Source organism: Heterodontus francisci, chromosome 11 (genome assembly GCF_036365525.1).
Source record: "Heterodontus francisci isolate sHetFra1 chromosome 11, sHetFra1.hap1, whole genome shotgun sequence".
Taxonomy (NCBI): Eukaryota; Metazoa; Chordata; class Chondrichthyes; order Heterodontiformes; family Heterodontidae; genus Heterodontus; species Heterodontus francisci.
Window position 1 is genome coordinate 85,734,655 of NC_090381.1, and position 26,110 is coordinate 85,760,764.

Genomic DNA, 26,110 nt, shown 5'->3' on the forward strand with positions numbered 1-26,110 from the left:
AGGGCTAAGTACTAATAATTAATGTCGAGGAACCTCAAGGGACAATATGATAGAATTTTACATTAAATTTGAAGGTGATGTAGTTCAATCCAAAACTAGGTTCTCAAACCTAAACAAAGAAAACTATGACGGTATGAGGGGCAAATTGGTTGTGGTAGATTAGGAAACTACATTAAATGGTATGATGGAAGACAGGCAATGGATAGCATTTAAAGAGTTAATACATGGTTGACAACAAAATTACATTCCTTTGAGGCACATAAAACCTAGCAGGAATGGTGATCCAACCATGGCTAACAAGAGAAGTTAAAAATTATGTTAGATCAAAGGAAGATGCTTATAAAGTTGCCAAAAAAGTAGTAAGCCTGAGGATTGGGAGTATTTTAGAATTCAGCCAAGGAGAACCCAGAAACCGATAAAGAAAGAGAAAGTAGAATATGAAAGTAAACTAGCAAGAAACATAAAAATGGACTGTCAAAGATTCTATGTAAAAAGGAAAAGATTAGCAAAGGCAAATGTGGGCCAACTGCAGGCAGACACAAGAGAATGTATAACGGGGAATAAGGAAATGGAAGAGAAACTAAACAAATGCTTGTGGCTGTCTTCATGGAGGAAGATATAAAAGACCTCCAAGGAATACTAGCGAACCAAGGGACTAGCGAGAATGGGGAACTTAAAGAAATTAGTATTAGTAAAAAAAAGTACTGGAGAAATTAATAAGACTGGAAGTAAATAAATCCCCTGGACCTGATGATCTACATCCCAGAGTGTTGAAAGAGATAGATGTATTGGTGGTCACCTTCCAAAGTTCTATAGATTCTGGAATAGTTCTTGCAGTTTGGAAGGTAGCAAATGTAACCCAGTATTTAAGAAAGGAGGGAGAGAGAAAACGGGGAACTACAGACCTGTTAGCTTGACATCAGTAGTACGGAAAATGCTAGAATCAATTATAAAGAATGTGATAACTGGTCACTTAGAAAATAATGGTAGGATTGAGTAGAGCCAACATGGATTTATGAAAGTAAAACCATATCTGACAAAGAAGAATGTTGTTTAGAAGATCTCATTGAGGCATACAAAATTCTTACAGGGCTCGACAGAGTAGATGCAGGAAGGATGTTTCCCCTAGCTGGGGGGGCGGTCTAGAACCAGGGGACACAGTCTCAGGATAAGAGGTAGGCCATTTAGGACTGAGATGAGGAGGAATGTTATCACACAGAGGGTGGTGAGTCTTTGGAATTCTCAACCTCAAAGGGCTGGGTAGGCTCTGACATTGAGTATATTCAAGACAGAGATTGATAGATTTCTAGCTCTTAAAGATATCAAGGCATGGGTGTAGAGTACGGAAAAATGGCATTGAGGTAAAAGATCAGAAATGTTTTCTCTTAGAGGGTCGTGAGTGTTTGGAACTCTCTTCCTCAAAAGGCGGTGGAAGCAGAATCTTTGAATATTTTTAAGGCAGGGGTAGATAGATTCTTGATAAGCAAGGGGGTGAAAGGTTATCGGCAGTAGCCGGGAATGTGGAGTTGATGACACAATCAGATCAGCCATGATTTTGAATGGCGGAGTAAGCACAGAGGGGCCGAGTGGCCTACTCTTGTTCCTAATTTGTATGTTCATATTCCAAGAAAATCAAGGGCAATTTTCTCTAGTTGAATGGCCTACTCCAGATGATCTTGCAATGTTCCTATGTCAAACACGAAGTTCCGTTCACAAAACCATGTTATTCTGCTTGACTGCATTATGATTTTCTAAATGTCCTGTTACTACTTCCTTAATAATGGATTCCAGTATTTTCCTAATGACAGGTGCTACGCTAATTGACCTATAGTTTCCTGCTTTCTGTCCCACTTCTTTCTTGAATCGAGGTATTATGTTTGCAGTTGTCTAAACCACTGGGATATTCCCAGAATGTAGTGAATTTTGGAACATTACAACCAAAGCATGCACTATCACTGCAGCCACTTTTTAAAAATTCTTTCATGGGATGTGGGCATGACTAGCAGGCCAGCATTTGTTGCCCATCCCTAATTGCCCTTGAACTGAGTGGCTTGCTAGGCTATTTCAGAGAGCAGTTAAGAGTCAACCACATTGTGGTAGGTCTGGAGTCACATGTAGGCCAGACCAAAACAGCAGATTTCCTTCCCCTAAAGGGGATTATTGAACCAAATGGGTTTTTACAACAATGGTTTCACAGTCACCATTAGACTAGCTTTTAATTCCAGATTTATTAATTGAATTCCAATTTCACCACCTGCCATGATGAGATTTGAACCCAAGTCCCCAGAACATTAACCTAGGCTTCAGGATTACTAGGCTAGTGATATACCACTACACCACAACCTCCCCATAACTCCTTTTGAGATCCTAGAATGCAGGCCATCAGGTCAAGGGGACTTGTTAGCCTTTAGTCCTATTAGTTCTCGTAGAACATTTCTCGAGTGATAATGATTGTTTAAAGTTCCTCCCTCCATTTTGCCCCTGATTTTCTACTATTCTTGGGATACGAACATAAAAACATATGAATTAGGAACAGGAGTAGGCCACTCGGCCCCTCTATGCCTACTCCACCATTCAAAATCATGACAGGTCTGATTGCGATGTCAACTCCACATTCCCGCCTACCCCCAATAACCTTGCTTATCAAGAATCTTTCTACCTCTGCCTTAAAAATATTCAAAGACTCTGCTTCCACTGTCTTTTGAGGAAGCGAGTTCCAAACATTCACGACCCTCTGAGAGAAAAATTATCTCCACATCTCTGTCTTAAATGGGTGACCCTTTATTTTTAAACAGTGACCCCTAGTTCTAGATTCTCCCACAAGAGGAAACATCCTTTCCACATCCACCCTGTCAAGACCCCTCAGGACCGGATATGTTTCAATCAAGTCACCTCCTACTTTTCTAAACTCCATCAGATACAAGCCTACCTTGTCCAACCTTTCCTCGCAAGACAACCTTCCCATTCCAGGTATTAGTCTAGTAAACCTTCTCTGAACTGCTTCCAATGCATTTACATCCTTAAATAAGGAGACCAATACTATATACAGTACTCCAGATGTGGTCTCACCAATGCCCTGTATAACTGAAACATATCCTCCCTACTTTTGTATTCAATTCCCCTTGCAATAAACAATAACATTCTATTAGATTTCCTAATTAATTGTTGCACCTGCATACTAACCTTTTGCGATTCATGCACGTGGATGCCCAGATCCCTCTGCATCTCAGAGCTGCAATCTCTTACCATTTAGATAATATGCTTCTTTTTCATTCCTCCTGCTAAAATTGACAATTGCAAATTTTCCACATTATACTCCACTTGCCAGACCTTTGCCCACTCATTTAACCTATCTATATCCCTTTGTAGCCCCCTTATGTCCTCTTCTCAACTTATGTTCCTACCTATCTTTGTGTCATCAGCAAATTTAGCAACCATACCTTCACTCCCTTCATCCAAATCATTTATATAAATTGTAAAAAGTTGAGATCCCAGTACTGATCCCTGTGGCACACCACTCGTTACATTTTGTCAAGCAGAAAATGATCCATTTATGCCTACGCTCTGTTTCCTGTTAGCTAACCAATTTTCTATCCATACCAATATATTACCCCCTACACCATGAGCTTTTGTTTCTCGCAATAACCTTTGATGTGGTGCCTTCTGGAAATCTAAGTGCAGTACATCCACCGGTTCCCGTTTATCCACAGCACATGTTACTTCTTCAAAGAACTCCAATAAATTGGTTAAACATGATTTCCCGTTCACAAAATCATGTTGACTCTCCCTGATCACCTTGATTTTTTCTAAGTGCCCTGCTCCAACAGTCTTTAATAATAGCTTCTAAAATTTTCCCTAAGACAGATGTTAAGCTAACTGGCCTGTAGTTTCCAACTTTCTGTCCCCCTCCCTTTTTGAACAAAAGAAGTTACATTCACTATTTTCCATTTTAATGGAACCTTCCCCAAATATCGGGAATTTTGGAAAATTAAAACCAAAGTGTCAACTATCTCACTGGCCACTTCTTTTAAGACACTCGGATGAAATCCATCAGGACCTGGAGACTTGTCAGCCCACAGTTCCAACAATTTGCTCAGTACCACTTCCTTGGTTTAGTTTAGAGATACAGCACTGAAACAGGCCCTTCGGCCCACCGAGTCTGTGCCGACCATCAACCACCCATTTATACTAATCCTACACTAATTCCATATTCCTACCACATCCCCACCTGTCCCTATATTTCCCTACCACCTACCTATACTAGGGGCAATTGCTAATGGCCAATTTACCTATCAACCTGCAAGTCTTTGGCATGTGGGAGGAAACCGGAGCACCCGGAGGAAACCCACGCAGACACAGGGAGAACTTGCAAACTCCACACAGGCAGTACCCAGAATTGAACCCGGGTCACTGGAGCTGTGAGGCTGCGGTGCTAACCACTGCGCCACTGTGCTGTGATTGTAATTTTTTTGAGTTCCTCCCTCCATTCCATTTCCTGATTTACAGCTATTTCTGGGATGTTACTTGTATCCTCTATAGTGAAGACTGATACAAAATACCTGTTTAATTCATCTGCCATCTCCCTAGTCTCCATTATTGTATTTTTTGTGTCTTCTTCCGTGAAGACAGATACAAAATACTTGTTCAAATTCTCTGCTGTTTCCTTGTTTCCCGTTATTCTGCTGTCTCATCCTTTAAGGGACCAACATTTCCTTGGTTTACTCTCTTCCTTCTTATTTACTTTTAGGAGCTCTTACTGTCTGTTTTTATATTTCTTGCTAGCTTGCTCTCATCATCTAATTTCTCCCTCTTTTTTTTTCTAATCATCCTTTGCTGCTTTCTAAAACATTTCCAGTGCTCTGGCCTACCACTAATCTTCACAGCATTGTATGCCTTTTCTTTCAATTTGATACCATCCTTAACTTCCTTAGTTAGCCGCGGATGGTGCATCCTTCTCTTGGATGTTATGGCTGAAATGGAAACCGGTTATTATTTGTTGCTTTATAACCACAACTGGAGTGACAACATTTGGCGATATAAGTATAGAAAGATATCATGGTTGGACATTGCAATGTTATATTACTCAAATGTTTCATTATGTAATTTAAATAGAACAAGTAATATTGAGTCACATCTTACATTCTAAGGCTGAATTTTAATTTTGTTTACACAGCCACTGCAACGGTTCCTACTACAACTACTCTTGCTGGGACATCCACATCTATACAATTAACAACTGCAACACCAATCAATACAAACACTTCAGGAGCAACAAGCACAATAGAACCAACAACTAAAGAGAACTTCACTCGACCATTAATAACTGAATCCACAACAACAATCTCAACTACTACTGTCAGTCCCTCAGCAACCGGAAATAGTGAGGAATAGACCTTATCTTTAATAGCTATTTCATACTGATTGTGCTGCAAATAATGCAACTCACCCCAGTGTTTCTGACAGAATTAAAAAATAGTTATATTTTGTTGCATTATAATCACAGATGGAATACTTGTATCGGCTCATACTGTCTGTTTTTATATTTCTTGTTCACTTGCTTTCATCTTCTAATTTCTCTCTCTTTTTGTTAACCCTCCATTGCTGGTTTCTAAAATATTTCCCGTCTTCTGGCCTACCATGAATCCTCACAGCATTGTATGCCTTTTCTTTCATAGAAACATAGAAACATGGAAAATAGGAGCAGGAGTAGGCCATTCGGCCCTTCGAGCCTGCTCTGCCATTCATTATGATCATGGCTGATCATCCAACTCAATACTCTGTTCCCGCTTTCGCCCCATACCCTTTGATCCCTTTAGACCCAAGAGCTATATCTAACTCCTTCTTGAAAACATACAATGTTTTGGCCTCAACTGCTTTCTGTGGTAGCCAATTCCACAGGCTCACCACTCTCTGGGTGACAAAATTTCTCCTCATCACAGTCCTGAAAGGTTTATCTTGTATCCTGAGACTATGACCCCTGGTTCTGGACTCCCCCACCTTCGGGTACATTCTTCCTGCATCTACCCTGTCAAGTCGTGTTAGAATTTTATGGGTTTCTATGAGATCCCCCTCAATCTTCTGAACTCCAGCAAATTTAATCCTAACCGACTCAATCTCTCCTCATACGTCAGTCCCGCCATCCCAGGAATCAGTCTGGCAAACCTTCGCTGCACTCCCTCTATCGCAAAAACATGCTTCCTCAGATAAGGAGACCAAAACTGCACACCAATATTCCAAGTGTGGCCTCACCAAGGCCCTGTATAATTGCAGCAAAACATCCCTGCTCCTGTACGCGAATCCTCTCGCTATGAAGGCCAACATACCATTTGCCTTTTTTACCGCCTGTTGCACCTGCATGCTTACCTTCAGCGACTGGCATATGAGAACACCCAGGTCTCGCTGCATATTTCCCTCTCTCAGTTTATAGCCATTCAGATAATAATCTACCTTCCTGCCTTCCTGTTTTTGCTACCAAAGTGGATAACCTAACATTTATCCACATTACACTGCATCTGCCCACTCACTCAACTTGTTCAAATCAGCTGAAGCCTCTCTGCATCCTCCTCACAACTCACCCTCCCACCCAGTTTTGTGTCATCTGCATATTTGGAGATATTAAATTTAGTTCCCTCATCTAGGACCCCGATCCCTGCAGTACCCCACTAGTCACTACCTTCCATTTGGAAAAAGACCCATTTATCCCTACTCTTTGTTTCCTGTCTGCCAACCAATTTTCTATCCATCACAATACACTACCCCCAATCCCATGTGGGACTTTGTCGAAAGCCTTCTGAAAGTCCAAATAAACCACATCCACTGGCTCCCCCTCATCAACTCTACTAGTTATATTGTTGAAGAATTCTAGTAGATTTGTCAAGCATGATTTCCCTTTTGTAAATCCATGCTGACTCTGCCTGATTCTATCACTGTTCTGTAAGTGCTCTGCTATTAAATCTTTGATAATGGACTCTAGAATTTTCCCCACTACCGACGTCAGGCTGACTGGTCTATAATTCCCTGCTTTCTCTCTACCTCCCTTTTTAAATAGTGGGGTTACATTAGCTACCATCCAATCTGTAGGAACGTTCCAGAGTCTATAAGAATCTTGGAAGATGACCACCAATGCAACCACTATTTCTGGGGCCACTTCCTTAAGTACTCTGGGATGCATACCAACAGGCCCTGGCGATTTATCGGCCTTCAATCCCATCAATTTCCCCAACACCATTTCTCAACTAATACTGATTTCCTTCTGTTCCTCCCTCTCACTAAGCCCTGTGTTCCCCAGCATTCTATGTGAAGATAGAACCAAAGTATGCATTTAGTTGGTCAGCCATTTCTTTGTTCCCCATGATAAATTCCCCTGTTTCTGACTGTAAGGGACCTACATTTGTCTTCACCAATCTTTTTCTCTTCACATACCTCTCGAAACTTTTACAGTCAGTTTTTGTGTTCCCCACAAGCTTGTTCTCGTACTCTATTTTCCCCTTCTTAATCAATCCCTTGGTTCTCCTTTGCTGAATTCTAAACTGCTCCCAATCCTCAGGTCTGTTGTTTTTTCTGGCAAATTTATATGCCTCTTCCTTCGATCTAATGCTATCTCTAATTTCCCTTGTAAGCCATGGTTTAGCTACCTTTCCCATTTTACTTCTGTGCCAGACAGGGATAAACAATTGTTGTAGTTCATCCATGCGCTCTTTAAATGTTTGCCATTGCCTATCCACCATCATCCCTTTAAGTAACGTTTCCCAATCCGTCATAGCCAACTTGTGCCACATACCTTCGTAGTTTCCCTTACGAAGATTCAGGACCCTAGTCTCAGAATCAACTAAGTCACTCTCCATCTTGATGAAGAATTCTATCATTTTATAGTTGTTCATCCCCAAGGGGTCTCGCACCACCAGATTGTCAATTGTTCCTCTCTCATTACACAATACCCAGTCTAGGAAGGCTTGTCCTCTAGTAGGTTCCTCAACGTATTTGTCCAGAAAACCATCCCATATACACTCCAAGAATTCCTCCTCTACGGTGTTGTGACTAATTTGATTTGCGCAATCTATATGCAGATTAAAGTCACCCATAATTACAGATGTTCCTTTATCGCATGCATCTTTAATTTCCTGTTTAATGCCATTCCCAACGTCACCACTACAGTTTGGGGGTCTATATACAATCCCCACTAACATTTTTTGCCCCTTAGTGTTTCTCAGCTCTACCCATACAGATTCCACATCGTCACAGCTAATAACTTTCCTCACTATTGCGTTAATTTCCTCTTTAACCTGCAATGCAACTCCACCTCCTTTTGTTTTTTGTCTGTCCTTCCTAAATACTGAATACCCCTGGATGTTCATTTCCCATCCCTGGTCACCTTGCAGCCATGTCTCCATAATCCCGACTATATCATACCCGTTTACATCTATTTGCACAATTAATTCATTCACTTTATTGCGAATTCTCCACGCGTTAAGGCACAAAACTTTAAGGCTTCTCTTTAAACATTACTTGTCGCCTTCCCACTATTTTTCACTGTGACCCTGTTTGATTCTGGCCCTTGATTTCTCTGCCTATCACTTTTCTTATTGCCCTTATTGTCTTTTGTTCTTGTCTTTGATCCCCCCGCCTCTGACTCCTGGCAAAGGTTCCCATCCCCCTGCCATCCTTAACCTTAACTTCCTTAGTTAGCCACGGATGGTGTATCCTTCTCATGGAGATTATGACAGAATTAAAAATCGGTTCTATTTTGTTGCTTTATAATCACAACGGGAGTGACAACATTTAACAATATAAATATGGCAGGAGATCATGGTTGGACATTGCAATGTTATATTACTCAAATGTTGCATTGTGTAATTTAAATACAACAAGTAAAATTGAGTCTTATCTTACATTCTACAACTTAATTTTAATTTTGTTTACACAGCCACATCAACGGTTCCGACTACAACCACTTCTTCTGGGACATTCATATCCATACAATCAACAACTACAACACCAATCATCACAAACACTTCAGCAGCAACAAGCACAACAGAACCAACAACTGGAGAGATCTCCACTCTGCCATTAATAACTGAATCCACAACAACATTCTCAACTACTACTGTCAGTCCCTCAGCACCAGGAAATAGTAAGGAGTAGACCTTATCTTTAACAGCTATTTCATACTGATGGTGCTGCAAATAATGCAACTCACCCCAATGTTTCTGACAGAATTAAAAACTGGTTCTATTTTGTTGCATTACAATCACAGATGGAGTGCTACTGTGTAACAACTGAAGTATAGAAAGACGCCTTGATTAGAAATTGTTATATTATATTTCCCAGATTCAAGAACCTGTCATTGAAGTACAACAAGTATGATTGGTGTTAAGCCTAAGTTTTGATTTTGCTTACACAGGTACATCAACTGCTCCTACTACAACTACTCCTACTGGAACATCTTCTACACCTGTACAATTAACAACCACAACACCAATCTTTCCATCCACGTCAGGAGCAACAACTGCAAAGAGCTCCACTCAGCTATCAATAAGTAAATCCACAACAACAGCCTCACTAATAGGAATCAGTTCAACATCAACAGGAATTAGTAAGCAAGATAAATTGTGTTTGAATGGTACTTTTACGCTGCAAATACTGGAAAGACAGGAATAGCAGGATGCCTTATAACAATAACTTTTTTTAATTTGTTTATTTTTAGTTTGTACTTATGCACATCTTTTGTGAGCATGAATTGACAACATTAGTTTGTGAGGACTCGCCAGAAATATAAAAACAGATTGTAAGAGCTTGTATAAGTGTATAAACAGGAAGAAGGGGGAGGTGGTGGCGTACTGGTATTGCCACTGGACTAGCAACCCAGAACCCCAGGTATTACACTGGGGACATGGGTTCGAATCCCACCACAGCAGGAGGTGGAATTTGAATTCAATTAATAAAAAATCTGGAATTTAAAGCTAGTCTAATGAAACCATCGTCGATTGTTGTAAAAACCCATCTGGTTCACTAATGCCCTTTAGGGAAGGAAATCTGCTGTCCATACCTGGTCTGGCCTACATGTGGCTCCAGATCCACAGCAATGTGGTTGACTCCTACATGCCCTCAAAATGGCCTAGCAAGCTACTTAGTTCAAGGGCAATTAGGGATGGGCAATAAATGCTGGCCTGGCCTGCAACGCCCACATCCCATGAAAGAATTTTTTTAAAAAGTAGCTGAAGTAAAAGTTGGTTCCTTAGAAGCTGAGACAGGAGACATTATCATGGGGTTTGAGGAAATGACAGATGTATTGAACAAATATTTTGTGCCTGTCTTCACAGTAGAAGATATACATTTCATACCAGAAATAGACAGTAACCTGGGGGCTAAAAAAAGTGAGGAAATTAATACCAGCAGAGAAAAAATATTGGACAAACTTAAGGGACAAAAATCTGACAAATCCCTGGGACCTGATGACTTATACCCTAGGCTTCTCAAAGAGATAGCTGCAGAGATAATGGATGCGCTAGCTATGATTCTCCAAAATTCTTTAGATTTGGGAAGAGTTACACCACTTTTCAAGAAAGGAGGGAGAGAGTTAACAATGAACTACAGGCCAGTTAGCCTAACATCAGTCATTGGGAAAATGCTGGAATATATTATTATGGAAGTCTTAACAATACACTTAGAAAAGCACAGTATGATTGGAACAAGCCAACATGTTTTTACCAAAGGGAAATCCTGTTTGACAAATTTATTAGAGTTTTTTGAGGATGTAACTTGTGGGGTAGATAGAGGGGAAGGAGTAAATGCAGTATACCTGGATTTCCAAAAGGCATTCGATAAGGTACCACAACAGGCAAGATAAGGGCTCATTGAGTTGGGGGATAATACTTTAGAATGGTTAGAGGATTGGTTAATGGACAGGAAGCAAAGAGTGGGCATAATCGGGGCATTTTCAAGTTGGCTGGCAGTGAATAGTGGAGTTCCGCAAGGATCAGTGCTGGGGCCTCAGCTACTAACCTATATTAATGACTTAGATGGAGAGTAATGTGTCTAAGTTTGCTGATGATACAAAGCTAAGTGGAAAGGTAAGCTATGGGAAAGACACAGAGAGGCTGCAAGGAGATATAGACAGGTTAAGTGAGTGGGCAACAAGATGGCAGATGGAAAACAATGCAAGGAAGTGTGAAGTTATTCACTTTGGTCGTAAGAATAGAAAAGCAGTACATTTTTTAAAAGGTGTGAAACTTGTAAGTGTTGATGCTCAAAGAGACTTGGGTGTGCTTATACAAGGAACACAAAAAGTTAGCATGCAGGTACAACAAGCAATTAGGAAGGCAAATGACATGTTGGCCTTTATCGCAAGGGGACTGGAGTACAGGAATAAGGAAGTCTTGCTACAATTGTACAGGTTTTGGTGAGATCACATCTGAGCCGGAATGTTAAGCCCCCCAAAGAGCGGGAAGTTGGCGGGTGGGGGGTCGTAAAATGGAGCGGGAGACTTGGGGGGGCCTTTCTCGACCCGCTCCCGCTTCCACTGCCACTTTACACAAGGCGGCAGCGGTGGAAAACGGCCCGCCCGTCCCAGGCCACTTAATGGCCACTTAAGGGCCTCCGCCTGCCACCACAGGGATTTTACCCAGGGCTAGTCGGGCGGCCCAGGTCCGAGAGAAGCCACCTGACATAAGCAGGCAGCTTTCTGACAGCCGGGGGGTGGGGGTGGGTGCCCTCATGATCAGGCACCCTGTGTCCGACGGAGGGCTGCTCCCACTGCCCCAACCACCCCCAACACCCAACTAACCCCCGTCCGCCCAGTCGACCACCCTTGCCTCCCTGGGGCCCGACTGATCACTCCCGGTGAGGCACCAAAAACCTACCTTCATTCCAGGGCTCCTCAACATCTTCTTTCCAATGGCTGGGTTGCAGTCCCAGCAGTGGCCACCATTCCCGGTGGTGCTGCTGGGACTAAGAGCTGCCGGCCCACTGATTGGCCAGCAGCTCCATTAGGCGGGACTTCCTGCCACAATGAGGTGGAAGTCCTACCTCAGACCAATTAAAGGCCTCTGGACCGCAAAATGCAGTCGGGACCCCCAGGCCTAGGGGAGGCGGGTTCGCCACTGACTTTTCAGTCGGTGGACGGCTCCCGTCCGCTGAGGGAAAAATTCCGGCCCGGGGGTACTGTGTGCAGTTTTGGTCTTCACATTTTTGAAAGCATATACTTGCATCAGAGGCAGTACAGTGAAGATTCATTAAATTGGGCCCTGGGATGAGGGGTTTGTCCTATGATGAGAGGCTGAATTAATTGGGACTACATTTTCTGGAGTTTAGAAGAATGAAAGGTGACCTCATTGAAACAAACAAGGTTCTAAAGGGACTGGATAGGGCAGATGCTGAGAGATTGTTTCCACTGCTTGGGGAATCTAAAACAGTGGGGGCACAGTCTCAGGATAAGGATAATCATTTAGGACTGAGATGAGGAGAAATTACTTCACTCAAAGGGTTGTGAATCTTTGGAATTCTCTACCCCAGAAGGTTGTGGATGCTCCACCGTTGAATACATTTAAGGCTGGGATAGGCAGATTTTTGGTCTCACAGGGAATCAAGGGATATGGCGAGTGGGCGGGAAAGTGGAGCAGAATCCTAAGATCAGCCATGATCAGACTGAATGGCAGAGCAGGCTCAATGGGCCATATGGTCTACTCCTGCTCCTATTTCTTGTGTAAATAGGATCAGGGAATGGGTTTCAATTTGTGGGGCACTGGGGAAAGAGGGAGCTGTACCGTTGGGACGGCCTGCACCTGAACCATGCTGGGTCTAGTGTACTGACAAATCGTAACACTAGGTCTGAAAAGAGGGCTTTAAGCTAAATAGTTGAGGGGGGAGGGTTCAGGTGAGGGAAAATTTAGAAAGTTAGTGAGAAAGACAAGGCAATAGTGTAGGGTAGCAATAAGGGTAGTGATAACCAGAGTGTGACAGAAAGGGACATAGCAAACATAAAGGTGTACCAGCAAATAAGGTCAGAGTTGGGAAAAGGCTCTTTATATGAATGCACAAATCTTCATAACATGATGGATGAATTGATGGCACAAATAGAAATAAATGGGTATGATATGATAAGCATTACACAGGTGTATTTTTAAGGTGACCAAGGCTGGAAACTAAATATTCAAGGGTATTGGACATTTATGAAGGATAGAAAGAAAGGAAAAGGCATGGTAGTTCTGTTAATAATGGATGTGATCAGTACAATAGCGAGAAATGATCTTGGCTCGGAAGATCAAGTCATAGAATCAGTTTGAGTGGAGATAAGAAATACTAAAGGAAAGAATTCACTGGTGGGATTAGTCAAGAGGCTCCCTAACAGTATCTACACTATAGGACAGAATATAAATCAAGAAATAATAGGGGTTTATAGGAAAGGTACTGCAATAATTGTGGGTGATTTTAAGCTTCATCTTGATTGTATTAACCAAATTGGCAACAGTAGCCTGGAGGATGAGTTCATAGAGTGCAATAGGGGCAGTTTCTTAGAACAATACATTCTGGAACCAACCCAGGAGCAGGCTATTTTAGACCTGGTAATGTGTAATGAGACAGAAATGCACCAAGGCTCCCTTAACAGCTCCTCTTCTAAACCCATGACCTCTACCACCTAGAAGGACAAGGGCAGCAGATGCATGGGAACACCACCACCTGCAAGTTTCCCTCTAAGTCACACACTATCCTGACTTGGAATTATATCACCGTCCCTTTACTGCTGCAGGGTCAAATTCCTGGAACTCCCTTCCGAACAGCACTGTGGGTGTATCTACACCCAAGGACTACAGCGGTTCAAGAAGGCAGCTCGCCACCTCCTTCTCAAGAGCAGTTAGGGATAGAGTCATAGAGAGATACAGCATTGAAACAGGCCCTTCGGGCCCACCAAGTCTGTGCCGACCAACAATCACCCATTTATACTAATCCTACATTAATCCCATATTCCCTACCACATCCCCACCATTCTCCTACCATCTACCTACACTAGGGGCAATTTATAATGGCCGATCTGTCTATCAACCTGCAAGTTTTTGGCTGTGGGAGGAAACTGGAGCACCCAGCAGAAACCCATGCAGTCACAGGGAGAACTTGCAAACTCCATACAGGCAGTACCCAGAACCGAACCCAGGTCGCTGGAGCTGTGAGGCTGCAGTGCTAACCACTGCGCCACAGTGCCACCCCCAATGGATGGGCAATAAATGCTTCCCTAGCCAGCAACACCCACATCCCATGAATGAATAATAATACAAAAATTACCTCATAGTAATGGCAAGAGTGATCATAACCTGATAGAATTTCACATTAGGTTTTAGGATGAGAAGTTTGGATCTGAAACTTTTGTCTTAAACTTAAATAAAGGTAACTGCATGGGTATGAATACACAGTTGGCTAAAGTGGACTGGGAAAAGGTCAGACAGTAGAGAAGCAATGGCAGACATTTAAGGAGATATTTCAGAACTCTCAACAAAGATATATTCCATTGAGAAGGTAAGACGCTATGAGAAGGATGCACCATCTGTGACTAACTAAGGAAGTTAAGGATGGTATCAAATTGAAAGAAAAGGAGTACAGTGCTGCAAAGATTAGTGGTGGGCTGGAAGATTGGGAAAATGTTAGAAATCAGCAGAGGATGACTGAAAAATTAATAAAGAGGGAGAAATTAGATTATGTGTGTAAACTAGAAAGAAATATAAAAACAGTAAAAGCTTCTACAAATGTATAAACAGGAAGAGGGTAGCTAAAATAAGTGTTGGTCCTTTAGAGGATGAGACTAGAGGATTAATAATGGGAAACAAGGAAGTAGCAGAGACTTTGAACAAGTATTTTGTATTCGTCTTCACAGTAGAAGACAGAAAAAGCATCCCAAGAATAGCAGAACATCAAGAGACAAAAAGGAGGGAAGAACTTCAAACAATCACGATCACTAGAGAAAAAGTACTAGAAGAACTAATGGGACTGAAGGCTAACAAGTCCGCTGGACCTGATGGCCTGCAGCCAAGGGTCTGAAAAGAAGTGGCTGCAGCGATAATGGATGCATTGGTTGTAATCTCCCAAAATTCCCTAGATTCTGGAAAGGTTCCAGTGGATTGGAAAATCGCAATGTAACACCTCTATTTAAGAAAAGAGGGAGACAGAAAGCAGGAAACTATAGGTCAGTTAGCCTAACACCTGTCATTGGGAAAATGCTGGAATCCATTATTAAGGAAATAGTAGCAGAACATTTAGAAAATCAGGAAAATAATGCAATCAGGCAGAGTCAACATTATTTTATGAATGGGAAATCACGTTTGACAAATTTATTACAGTTCTTTGGAGATGTAACAAGCAGGGTGGATAAAGGTGAACCAGTAGATGTAGGGCATTTGGATTTCCAAAAGCATTCAATAGGGTGCCACATATAAGTTCACGGTGTTGGGGGTAATATATTACCATGAATAGAGGACTGACTAACTAACAGAAAACAGAGAGTCAGGCGGCACAGTGGTGCAGTGGTTAGCACCGCAGCCTCGCAGCTCTAGGGACCCGGGTTTGATTCTGGGTACAGCCTGTGCGGAGTTTGCAAGTTCTCCCTGTGACCGCATGGGTTTTTGCCGGGTGCTCCGGTTTCCTCCCACAGCCAAAAACTTGTAGGTTGATAGGTAAATTGGCCATTGTAAATTGCCCCGAGTGTAGGTAGGTGGTAGGGAATATGGGATTACTGCTGGGTTAGTATAAATGGGTGGTTGTTGGTTGGCACAGACTCAGTGGGCTGAAGGGCCTGTTTCAGTGCTGTATCTCAAAATAAAATGGAGCATTTTCAGGTTGGCAAACTGTAACTATTGGAGTACCACAGGAATTAGTGCTGGCCCTCAACTATTTATGATTTGTATTGATGACTTGAATGAAGTGACCAATTTTGTAGCCAAATTTGCAAAGATAGGTAGGAAAGCAAGTTGTGAGGTGGACACAAAAAATATAGATAGGTTAAGTGAGTGGCAAAAATTTGGCAGAAGGAATATAATGTAGGAAGATGCGAGGTTGTCCACTTTGGCAGAAAGAATAGAAAAGCACAATATTATTTACATGGAGAGAGACAGCAGAATGCTGCGGTACAATATCAGACAGCCCCAATGCACCATACTCTTGTATTCATGAGGAACATACAGTGGTGACCTCTGGAGATTCCTCGGATTTTCTTGCCTGTTTTCCCCTTAGTACAAGTTCTGGAACAATGTGATTCCAAATGGATAGCGACGGAATTGTGACTTTTATAGAGAAATAAAAGGCCAGTAACTTTCAACATGTCACTGTGCTTGTGTCCCAAATGAAAGTAATGCATGCGAGAGCATAGAAATCGAGTCATTCCCTAAGTGACTTTTACCATTTTAAAATGAGTTTACATAACACAAGCCTTTAAACTTGTGTTTTAAAATAACCTAGCTGCTAACTTATTTTAAAGCACAAGGTTAAAGGCTTGGAGCAGGGCTGTTCAAACTTTTTGTGTGGGGGGGCCATATTACAGTTTTTGTCTTACATAGGAGGCTATGAGACAATTTCAGAAAGATAAAGGCATTAAAAATGTATCTTACTATTAATAAAAACAACAAATGTGCATTTTTTTGAAGAAGCTTTAAATGAGAATTTAGTAACTTACTTTCCTGTCACTATGTTGGACACTGATTTAGTGAGATACCTGACATTTATTTGCTTGCACAAGTAGTCAAAGTCTGTCCGCACACTTGTGTAGCTATGTGGAGCATTTTGGATAGATGTCAGTCTGTAAGGAGTGATCTTGATTGCTTTCACTCTCTCATCGCTCTTTCTGTGTCTGTCTGTCTCTCTCTCTCTCTGCCTCTATGTCTTTCTCACTCCCCATCCCTCTCTGTGTACCCCCTCTCTGTGATACCCCCCCCCCCCCCCACTCTGTGTTGTCCTTCCATGTTGTCCCCACCATGTTGTTTCCTCCAAAATAAAAGCAAAATACTGCGGATGCTGGAAATCTGAAACAAAAACAAGAAATGCTGGATTCACTCAGCAGGTCTGGCAGCATCTGTGGAAAGAGAAGCAGAGTTAACGTTTCGGGTTAGTGACCCTTCTTCGGAACTGACAAATATTAGAAAAGTCACAGATTATAAACAAGTGAGGTGGGGGTTGGGCAAGAGATAACAAAGGAGAAGGTGCAGATTGGACCAGGCCACATAGCTGACCAAAAGGTCACAGAGCAAAGGCAAACAATATGTTAATGGTGTGTTGAAAGACAAAGCATGAGTACAGATTAGGTGTGAATATACTGAATATTGAACAGCAGCAAGTGCAAACCTGAAGAAAAACAACCTGAAAAAAACAGTGGGTAAGCAAACTAAGATGAAATGAAATAAATGCAAAAAAAGATTGTAAAAAATGTAAAAAGGAATGCAAAAAAAAGGAAGAAAAAATAACTAAAAATGACTAAAAATGAAAGTAAAGTGGGGGGCTGTCATGCTCTGAAATTATTGAACTCAATGTTCAGTCCGGCAGGCTGTAGTGTGCCTAATTGGTAGATGAGATGCTGTTCCTCGAGCTTGCGTTGATGTTCACTGGAACACTGCAGCAATCCCAGGACAGAGATGTGAGCATGAGAGCAGGGGGGAGTGTTGAAATGGCAAGCAACCGGAAGCTCAGGGTCCTGCTTGCGGACTGAGCGGAGATGTTCCGCAAAGCGGTCACCCAGTCTGCGCTTGGTCTCCCCAATGTAGAGGAGACCACACTGTGAGCAGCGAATACAGTATACTACATTGAAAGAAGTACAAGTAAATCGCTGCTTCACCTGAAAGGAGTGTTTGGGGCCTGGGATAGTGAGAAGAGAGGAGGTAAATGGGCAGGTATTACACCTCCTGCGATTGCAAGGGAAGGTGCCCTGGGACGGGGACGAGGTGGTGGGGGTAATGGAGGAGTGGACCAGGGTGTCGCGGAGGGAACGATCCCTTCGGAATGCTGACAGGGGAAGGGAGGGGAAGATGCGACTGGTAGTGGCATCACGCTGGAGGTGGCGAAAATGGCGGAGGATGATCCTTTGGATATGGAGGCTGGTGGGATGAAAAGTGAGGACAAGGGGAACCCTGTCACGGTTCTGGGAGGGAGGGGAAGGGGTGAGGGTAGAGGTGCGGGGAATGGGTCGGACACGGTTGAGGGCCCTGTCAACCACAGTGGGGGGAAATCCTCGGTTGAGGAAAAAGGAGGTCATATCAGAAGCACTCAGAAGCATCAGGAGCACTGTGCCGCCCCCATCTTTCCTCCTTTTATGCTTAGTTTGTACCCAAAGTATCGTTGCTGTGAAGGCCTGCCATTGTTCATTTACTATTTTTCTGGCCAATCTTTGTTTCCAGTCCACTTGAGCTTTTCATGATATGGTTAAATATTCCTAGTTTCCCTAGACTTGTACCTCAGGTAGCTTTTTCAAAATTCTACTCTATCTTTCAAATATGTCTCATAAATGTCAAGGAGCTTGCCTGGTAATATGATAGGCTTCTATTCATGTAAGATCAACTTTTTACTTTTGAAGTGTAGTCACAGTTGCACTGTAGGAAATGCGTTGACCAGTTGGTACACACCATGGCTTCCCAAACAGGAATGCGTTAATGACCAGCTGATCTGCTTTTAGTGGTTTTGGTTGAGGGTTAAATATTGAACAGGACACCAGGGCAATTTCTGTTCTTGAGAAAGTGAGAAGCCCTTTAAAAAAGCATGTGAGATTAATGGATTTATAAAATAGAGTACAAAAGCAAAGAGGTATGCTAACTTGGCCTGGTAAATCTCTGCACCCTCTCGAATGCCTTGAATGCCTTGATATCCTTCCTAAAGTTTACAAAACAGTTTTGTCCGCAACTGGAGCATTGCATCCAATTCTTGGTACCACACTTTTGGAAGGATGTCAAGGCCTTAGCGAGGGTGCAGAGGATATTTACTAGAGGTATCAGGGATATGGGACTTCAGTTGTGTAGCCAGACTAGAGAATCTGGGGTGGTTTTCATTAGAACACAGAAGGATAACAAGTCAAAATATAGAGTAGAATATTTTTATACAGTTAACTGAGGTCCAAGTCTAAAGAAGCTAAGAATATTTAACCATTGAAGAGAAAGCTCAAGTGGACTGGAAACAAAGATTGGTAAGAAAAACAGTAAATGAGCAAAAACATGTCTTTGAAGCAATGATACTTAATGAAGGCATTTAAAATCATGAAGGGATTTGATAGAATAAATAAGGAGAGATAGGGTGGCACAGTGGCGCAGTGTTTAGCATCGCAGCCTCACAGCTCCAGCGACCTGGGTTCAATTCTGGGTACTGCCTGTGTGGAGTTTGCAAGTTCTCCCTGTGTCTGTGTGGGTTTCCTCCGGGTGCTCCGGTTTCCTCCCACATGCCAAAGACTTGCAGGTTATTAGGTAAATTGGCCATTATAAATTGCCCCTCGTATAGGTAGGTGGGCGGGAAATATAGGGACAGGTGGGGATGTGGTAGGAATATGGAATTAGTGTTGGATTAGTATAGATGGGTGGTTGATGGTCGGCACAGACTCAGTGGGCCGAAGGGCCTGTTTCAGTGCTGTATCTCTAAAACAATAAAACTAAAACAAAAAAACTGTTTCCAGTGACAGAAGAGGCAATTACCCAAGGATTTAGCAAAATTGGAAAAGAATCAAAGATGGGATGGAGAAATTTTTAATGCAACATGTTCTCATGATATTTTAAAATTCGTTCCTGGGATGTGGGCGTCGCTGGCTAGGCCAGCATTTATTGCCCATCCCTAATTGCCCTTGAGAAGGTGGTGGTGAGCTGTTTTTTTGAACCACTGCAGTCCATGTGGGGTAGGTACACCCACAGTGCTGTTCGGAATGAAGTTCCAGGATTTTGACCCAGCAACAGTGAATGAACAGCAATATAGTTCTAAGTCAGGATGGTGTGTGGTTTGGAGGGGGACTTGTAGGTGGTGATGTTCCCATGCATTTGCTGCCATTGTCCTACTAGTTGGTAGAGGTCACAGATTTGGAAGGTGCTGTCGAAGGAGCCTTGGTGCGTTGCTGCAGTGCATCTTGTAGATGGTACACACTGCTGTCACTGTGTATCGGTAGTGAAGGGAATGAATGTTTGTGGATGGGGTGCCAATGAAATGGGCTACTCTGTCCTGGATGGTGTTGAGCTTCTTGAGTGTTGTTGGAGCTGCACCCATCCAGGCAAGTGGAAAGTATTCCATCACACTCCTGACTTGTGCCTTGTAGATGGTGGTCAGGCTTTGGGGAGTCAGGAGGTGAGTTACTCGCCACAGGATTCCTAGCCTCTGACCTGCTCTTGGTAGCCATGGTACTTAGAAGGCTACTCCAGTTCAGTTTCTGGTCTTGGCAACCCCCAAGGAATTTGATAGTGGGTGATTCAGTGAATATCAAGGGGAGATGTTTAGATTCTCTCTTGTTAGAGATGGTCATTACCTGGCACTTGTGTGGCACAAATATTATTTGCCACTTCTCCACCCAAACCTGGATATTGTCCAAGTTTTGCTGCATTTTTACACGGACTGCTTCAGCATCTGAGGAGTTGCGAATGGTGCTGAACATTGTGCAATCATCAGCGAATATTCCCACTTCTGACTTTATGATTGAAGGAAGGTCATTGATGAAGCAGCTGAAGATGGTTGGGCCTAGGACACTACCCTGAGGAACTCCTGCAGTGATGTCCTGGAGCTCAGATGATTGACCTCCAACAACGACAACTATCTTCCTTTGCACTAGGTATGACTCCAACCAGCAGAGGGTTTTCCCCCTGATTCCCATAGGCTCCAGTTTTGCTAGGACTCCTTAATGCCATATTTGGTCAAATGCTGCCTTGATATCAAGTGCAGTCACTCTCACCTCACCTCTGGAGTTCAGCTCTTTTGTCCATGTTTGAACCAAGGCTGTAATGAGGTCAGGAGCTGAGTGGCCCTGGCGTAAACCAAACTCAGTGTCACTTATTGCTAAGCAAGTGCCGCTTGATGGCACTGGTGGGAAGAGGGGAGCAGGTAAGTTTCTTAGTGCGGGAGGGGGGGGAACGGGGTCACAGTCATCTCATTGGTGTAGGGGATGGTGGGAGAGGTATAGTGTAAAGTTTATGCACTTTGTTGGGGGGAATGACAAATGCACAAGGTAAGTGTTTTGGGGGGAGAGGGAAGCAATTAATTCTATGGTTATTAAAGGGGAGTAGGAGAGGTTCAAGATCAATTTATTTAATTTTTTCAAATCAATCTATCTTTAAATATTACAATTGAAATGTAGGGCTCGAAGCTCTTTCAAAATGGCATCAGTGTCTACGCAAAGGCAGCTGATGCCATTGCCAGGGATGGACAGCCCACCCCCTCCACATCATTAGGGTGGGCTGCCTTCCCCGGCTATTTAAATGAGCCACCGCGCTTAATATCACAGTGGCTCTGCAACATGCCAATTGTTTTCACCCGCCACTAATTACGGCGGTGGGACCATAAATTTCAGTCCTATGATTTTTTGATCAATTATGCAACTCAAGTGTGAAAAGCCTATCGTTTCTCTTTACAGATGCTCTTGTATATTTCTAACATTAACTCTTTTTAATCGAGGATTCCAGTGTGCGCAGTTTTCCTTTTTCTTTTAACTGACTTTTGTTTGCATGACCTCCATTCAAGGAACTAGATTACCATCATGTTTCATAAAGCATTTGGTTATCTAGACTATAATCTGTACAATTATCCACAGTCAGAGAACTGAAATATTGAAGGAACATCCTGGCTATAGCTTGCTTCAATCATTAATCACTTCTTCACATTATGTGCAGCACAACGCCAAGTTATCCTGAAGTTTACTGTCACAAGTGAGGATCTGAATTTGGCTGATCAACAAATAAGAAGGGAAGTTCTTCAAAGTCTTCAAGATTTCATTCATCAACAAGTTATGAGGTATGTTGTGAAAAATAACCATAAAATGTGTACATTCTGTGTTATTAACTGACCCTCCTACAACTGAACGACTGAGTGGTTTGTGAAAAGATATTTTATTTCACGTTATTTCATTAATGACTTTCTGCCTAAACTCGAGGCGAATTTCTGGGAGTAACGAAGATTAACCGCAATCTTCAAGCAAAATATTTTCATCATAAAGGCACCATTTTGAATCAGTAAAGGACAATTATGAAGATGTAGAAAATGCCTTTTACACTTTACACATAAATTGACAGCAATTATCATCAAAACATAGATAAAGCAATAAATCTTTTTTGTGCCTAAGCTGCTGATTATTATCCCAATACTGTACTAGAAACTTTGTGCCTCCCAAATGCAGTGACACTTGAGTTGCTACCTCATGGGACATAATTTGTTTAAATCATTTTTTTTTTCATTTACCAGATCCTGCCTCTCTGGAAAAGATTATGTAAATAATATTGTTTACTGTATATTTTATATAAACTATAGAAGCAGGCCCACTAGACAATAATTACTACAATAAAAGCATATTTCAAGTAATCTCACTAGTAATGTGATCAGTTCTTGAGTATAAACACCACTATCTGTAAACTAAATCCAATCTATATTTTACAAATGCTGTGCTGTTAAATTTCCTCCGAGCAGAAACCCTGGACATGGAGAGATTGTCAGCTGAGAAAAATGCACTTTGAGAACAACCTGAATAACATTGTGGATCTTCATTATTCTTAAAGTGGAACAAGAAAGCCTTATTGTTGTACAGTTTAATTCAATATGAATTTTATATCGGACTCCTTTCCTAGAACTCTACTATCTATACTCCAATTATATAATTGCTGCTTGATCAATATGAATGGAAATTTCATGATACCAGATAGACTGACATTTTCACTAGTTAGGTGCATGAAACAGCTTAAAACTGGAATATTGTTAAATTAACAAAGCCAATTAAAATTTTAATTTAAAGAATTTTGAAGAGTCTGTGTATCTAAAACAATGTATATCAGTTTGCAGAATTTTTTTCCACAACACAACTAGTTGGTCTTAATAAGTTGTAAAATCCAATTTCTTCTCTTACCTGCTTGTGCTGCCTTTGTATTTCTGTTTGTCTATCTCTCCTCTTCAGCTTCTGTTGCTCTTTTATCTTTTTGTCCTGCTTCTGTCTCCCTAACTCTGCTATCTGCTTCTCTCTCACTCCTCTTATCCATCAGTGCCAGTTGTTTGCTTCCTTTTTCTTCCTTTTTGAGTGGGAGATGGTGGGTGGCATTTGGTGATGTGACAGGGAAAAGAGCCAGTGATAGCTTCACGCTGCATTCAGGAAGGTGTTGGATGGAAAATTGCACTCCCAGCAACTTCCTTCTCATCCCCTCCCCCATTCACTCATGCTTTGAAAGCAATGAGTTAATATTAACACATAAACCCCGATTTTAACATGGGGTGAGAATCATGCTTGCAGGTGGCAGGGTGGATGTCAAGCTCCAATGACATTTTTGGCCATGATGTCTAGGCCGTTTTAACTCCTGTGACTTATTTTAGTAAGATTGACAGGCTGGCTGCACTCCCACATCATGCACTCAATGTACAGCACGACTCCCGATGCCTACTCAAATCAGGGATGTAAGTCTGTAAGTGAGGTTGCTCCCCTACTTGGATTGTTTATTGCACAACTGTGGAACACAATTTAGATGGCAGGTTCTCATGGAGGAAGCAAGGACAAGAAGGGAGCAAGGGCATACCTAAGACCATCATGAAGTAGGTCTGGACAGGGATTTCTGAAATGGTAAGGACCACCAACAGCACCCCCAGGATCTGGATACAGTGCAGAAAAAGGTTCAATAAACACACAAGAACAGCAAGGATAAGTAATACTCTACATCTCTAACCTGCAAATGTCCAGCTTCTATGTGCCAGCCCAACTCTTGTATCTTTCCTCTAATTCCTTTTCAGCAGGCTCCTGTACAAGAAGACATCTCAGAGGAAGACAATATTCGTGAGGATACATCATCATGCACTTCATCCCACCCAGGCACCAGCGCAAACTGAGGACATTTCTTAACCCCCGAGAAGCATCCTGTCACATTTGAAACTCGAGCACTTAATCAATGTTGCTTAATCAGTGCTGTACTGAGGAAGTGCTGCACTGTTGGATGCAAATCCATCAATCAGTCCATCAGTCAATCAATCAATCAGTCAATCAATCCATCAGTCATTCCATCTGTCAGTCAATCCGTCAGTCCATAAAATCTACCAGTCTGCCCACCCAGTTCTTTGCTTAGCACGTATTACAACATGTACTCCAGTCAAAGCCCCCAATCAAAATATACAATTCTGATTGTGTTGGGAGAAACGCACCGTTAATTCAATCCCCTCCCTCCACAGATCGCCTAGCATATAATTTTAAACTTTCCAAATTAAAGACAGACCCAGCCAAATTGTACCATCTATTAACCCCTGAATGAGGCTAACCAAACTAGGTGTCTTTAAATCAACAAATTAACTGTTTAATTAAAACAACTGCATTCTTATACACTACTAAGAAATAAACAACAATTAAATTAGAAAAAATTAGAGTCCTTGCAGAATTACGCTCCTGCCGGATGTGGAACAGTCCAAGGTTGTTTGAAGTTCTCACAACCATCTGATGGGGAAAAAAAAGGCTCTTCAACAGTAGAACAGTCCATAGTCTAATTCAGAGGTTGAAATTGATGCTCTCCTTCTCCAGCGATGAATTTCAACAATTAACAACTTACAAACACTTTTTAATGAATCAATTTGGCTTTAGAATTTTTGAGGGATAAAAGATTGTCACAGTCTAACTTTCCTTCCTTCAGTTTCAATTATCAGAAATCTCTGTTTTGGCTTCACTTTTTAGAATTTTGAGAGAGAATAATAAATAGACAGACTAAATTCTCTTCCTTCAGTTTAAATGGTCTGAGAGCACTCCTTTCAGGTGGTAACACATAGCTGTCTGTCAGTTTCTCTGAGTTAGAACAGTCTGTTTCCACTATAAGCCAGTTCAAAATTAAATTGTAACAATATATCACTCGATCTCTGGTCTTGAATGGCTGTATCCCGGGCAACGAGAATGCATACTTTGACTCACAGTCTCCGAATGGCTGTATCCCGGTGCAACGAGAATGCATTCTTTGACTCAGTTTTTAGAGCTCGCTGCCTTAAAGCAGTACTGCTCCCTTTCCAGCTTTAGAGGCACACCGCATTCTTCCTGAAAAAAAAAACTACAGGATCATAACACATGGTATGGTATACTCCAGCACAATGTAAATTGAAGCAGTAACTTCCAGGTGATGCTGTTGAGACACTCATATTTTAAGAGCTTCAAAACATCACTGTAACACAACCTACCTGGATAATGTATGACTACTCACTGGCTCACAAGATGGACTATAGTATATCATATGGATATCATCGAAAAAAAAATCAATCATCCTTACAGTAATGCAATAGGGTGGCATCATTGGACAACTATAGTCATGAATTTCCTCAGAGCTACCTTCAATCTGCTGCTAATGTTTCACCAGAAGTATTGCGGAAACCCTGTTTGTAGAGTTTCCACAACACTTCCCTGGGAATGATGGCGTAGTGGTAATATCACTGGACTAATAATTTAGAGGTCCGGACTAATGCTCTGGAGAAACAAGTTCAAATCCCACTACTGGTGGAATTTACATTCAATTATTAAATAAAATATGGAATTAAAAATCTAGTCTCAGTAACGGTGACCATGAAACTTTCGGATTGTCATTAAAACAACAGCCTGACATAGTCAGGCTCACCGAATCATACCATATAGCTGATGTCCCAGACAACTGCAGCATCATCCCTGGGTATGTCCTGTCCCATCAGCAGGACAGACCCACCGGAGGTGGTATACAGCCAGGAGGAATTAGCCCTGGGTGTCCTCAACTTTGACTCGGGACCCCATGAAATCTCATGGCATCAGGTCAAACACAAGCAAGGAAACTTCCTACTGCCCTCCTCAGCTGATGAATCAGGACTCCTCCATGGTGAACACAACTTGGAGGAATCACTGAGGGTAGCAAGGGCACAGAATGTACTCTGGGTGGGGGACTTCAATGTCCATCACCAACAGTGGCTCAGTAGCACCACTACTGACGGAACTGGCCGAGTCCTCAAG

General features: G+C 42.1%; 1 protein-coding gene across 3 annotated transcripts in view; it reads left to right on the top strand.

Annotated features, from left to right (window-relative positions):
• The window catches only part of LOC137375351 (mucin-2-like), a 59,244-nt gene extending 36,349 nt beyond the window's left edge, over positions 1–22,895 (top strand). For 2 of the 3 annotated variants that reach the window (XM_068042390.1, XM_068042392.1), the window contains 5 exons: positions 5,174–5,380; positions 8,924–9,130; positions 9,401–9,592; positions 21,810–21,930; positions 22,600–22,895. In XM_068042390.1, the coding sequence (XP_067898491.1) occupies positions 5,174–5,380; positions 8,924–9,130; positions 9,401–9,592; positions 21,810–21,930; positions 22,600–22,630 (758 nt within the window). In that variant the 3' untranslated portion in view covers positions 22,631–22,895. Of the gene's footprint in view, positions 1–5,173; positions 5,381–8,923; positions 9,131–9,400; positions 9,593–21,807; positions 21,931–22,599 lie in introns of all 3 variants that reach the window. The other variant, XM_068042391.1, reaches the window with a different exon arrangement.
• Positions 22,896–26,110: the final 3,215 nt, after the last annotated feature.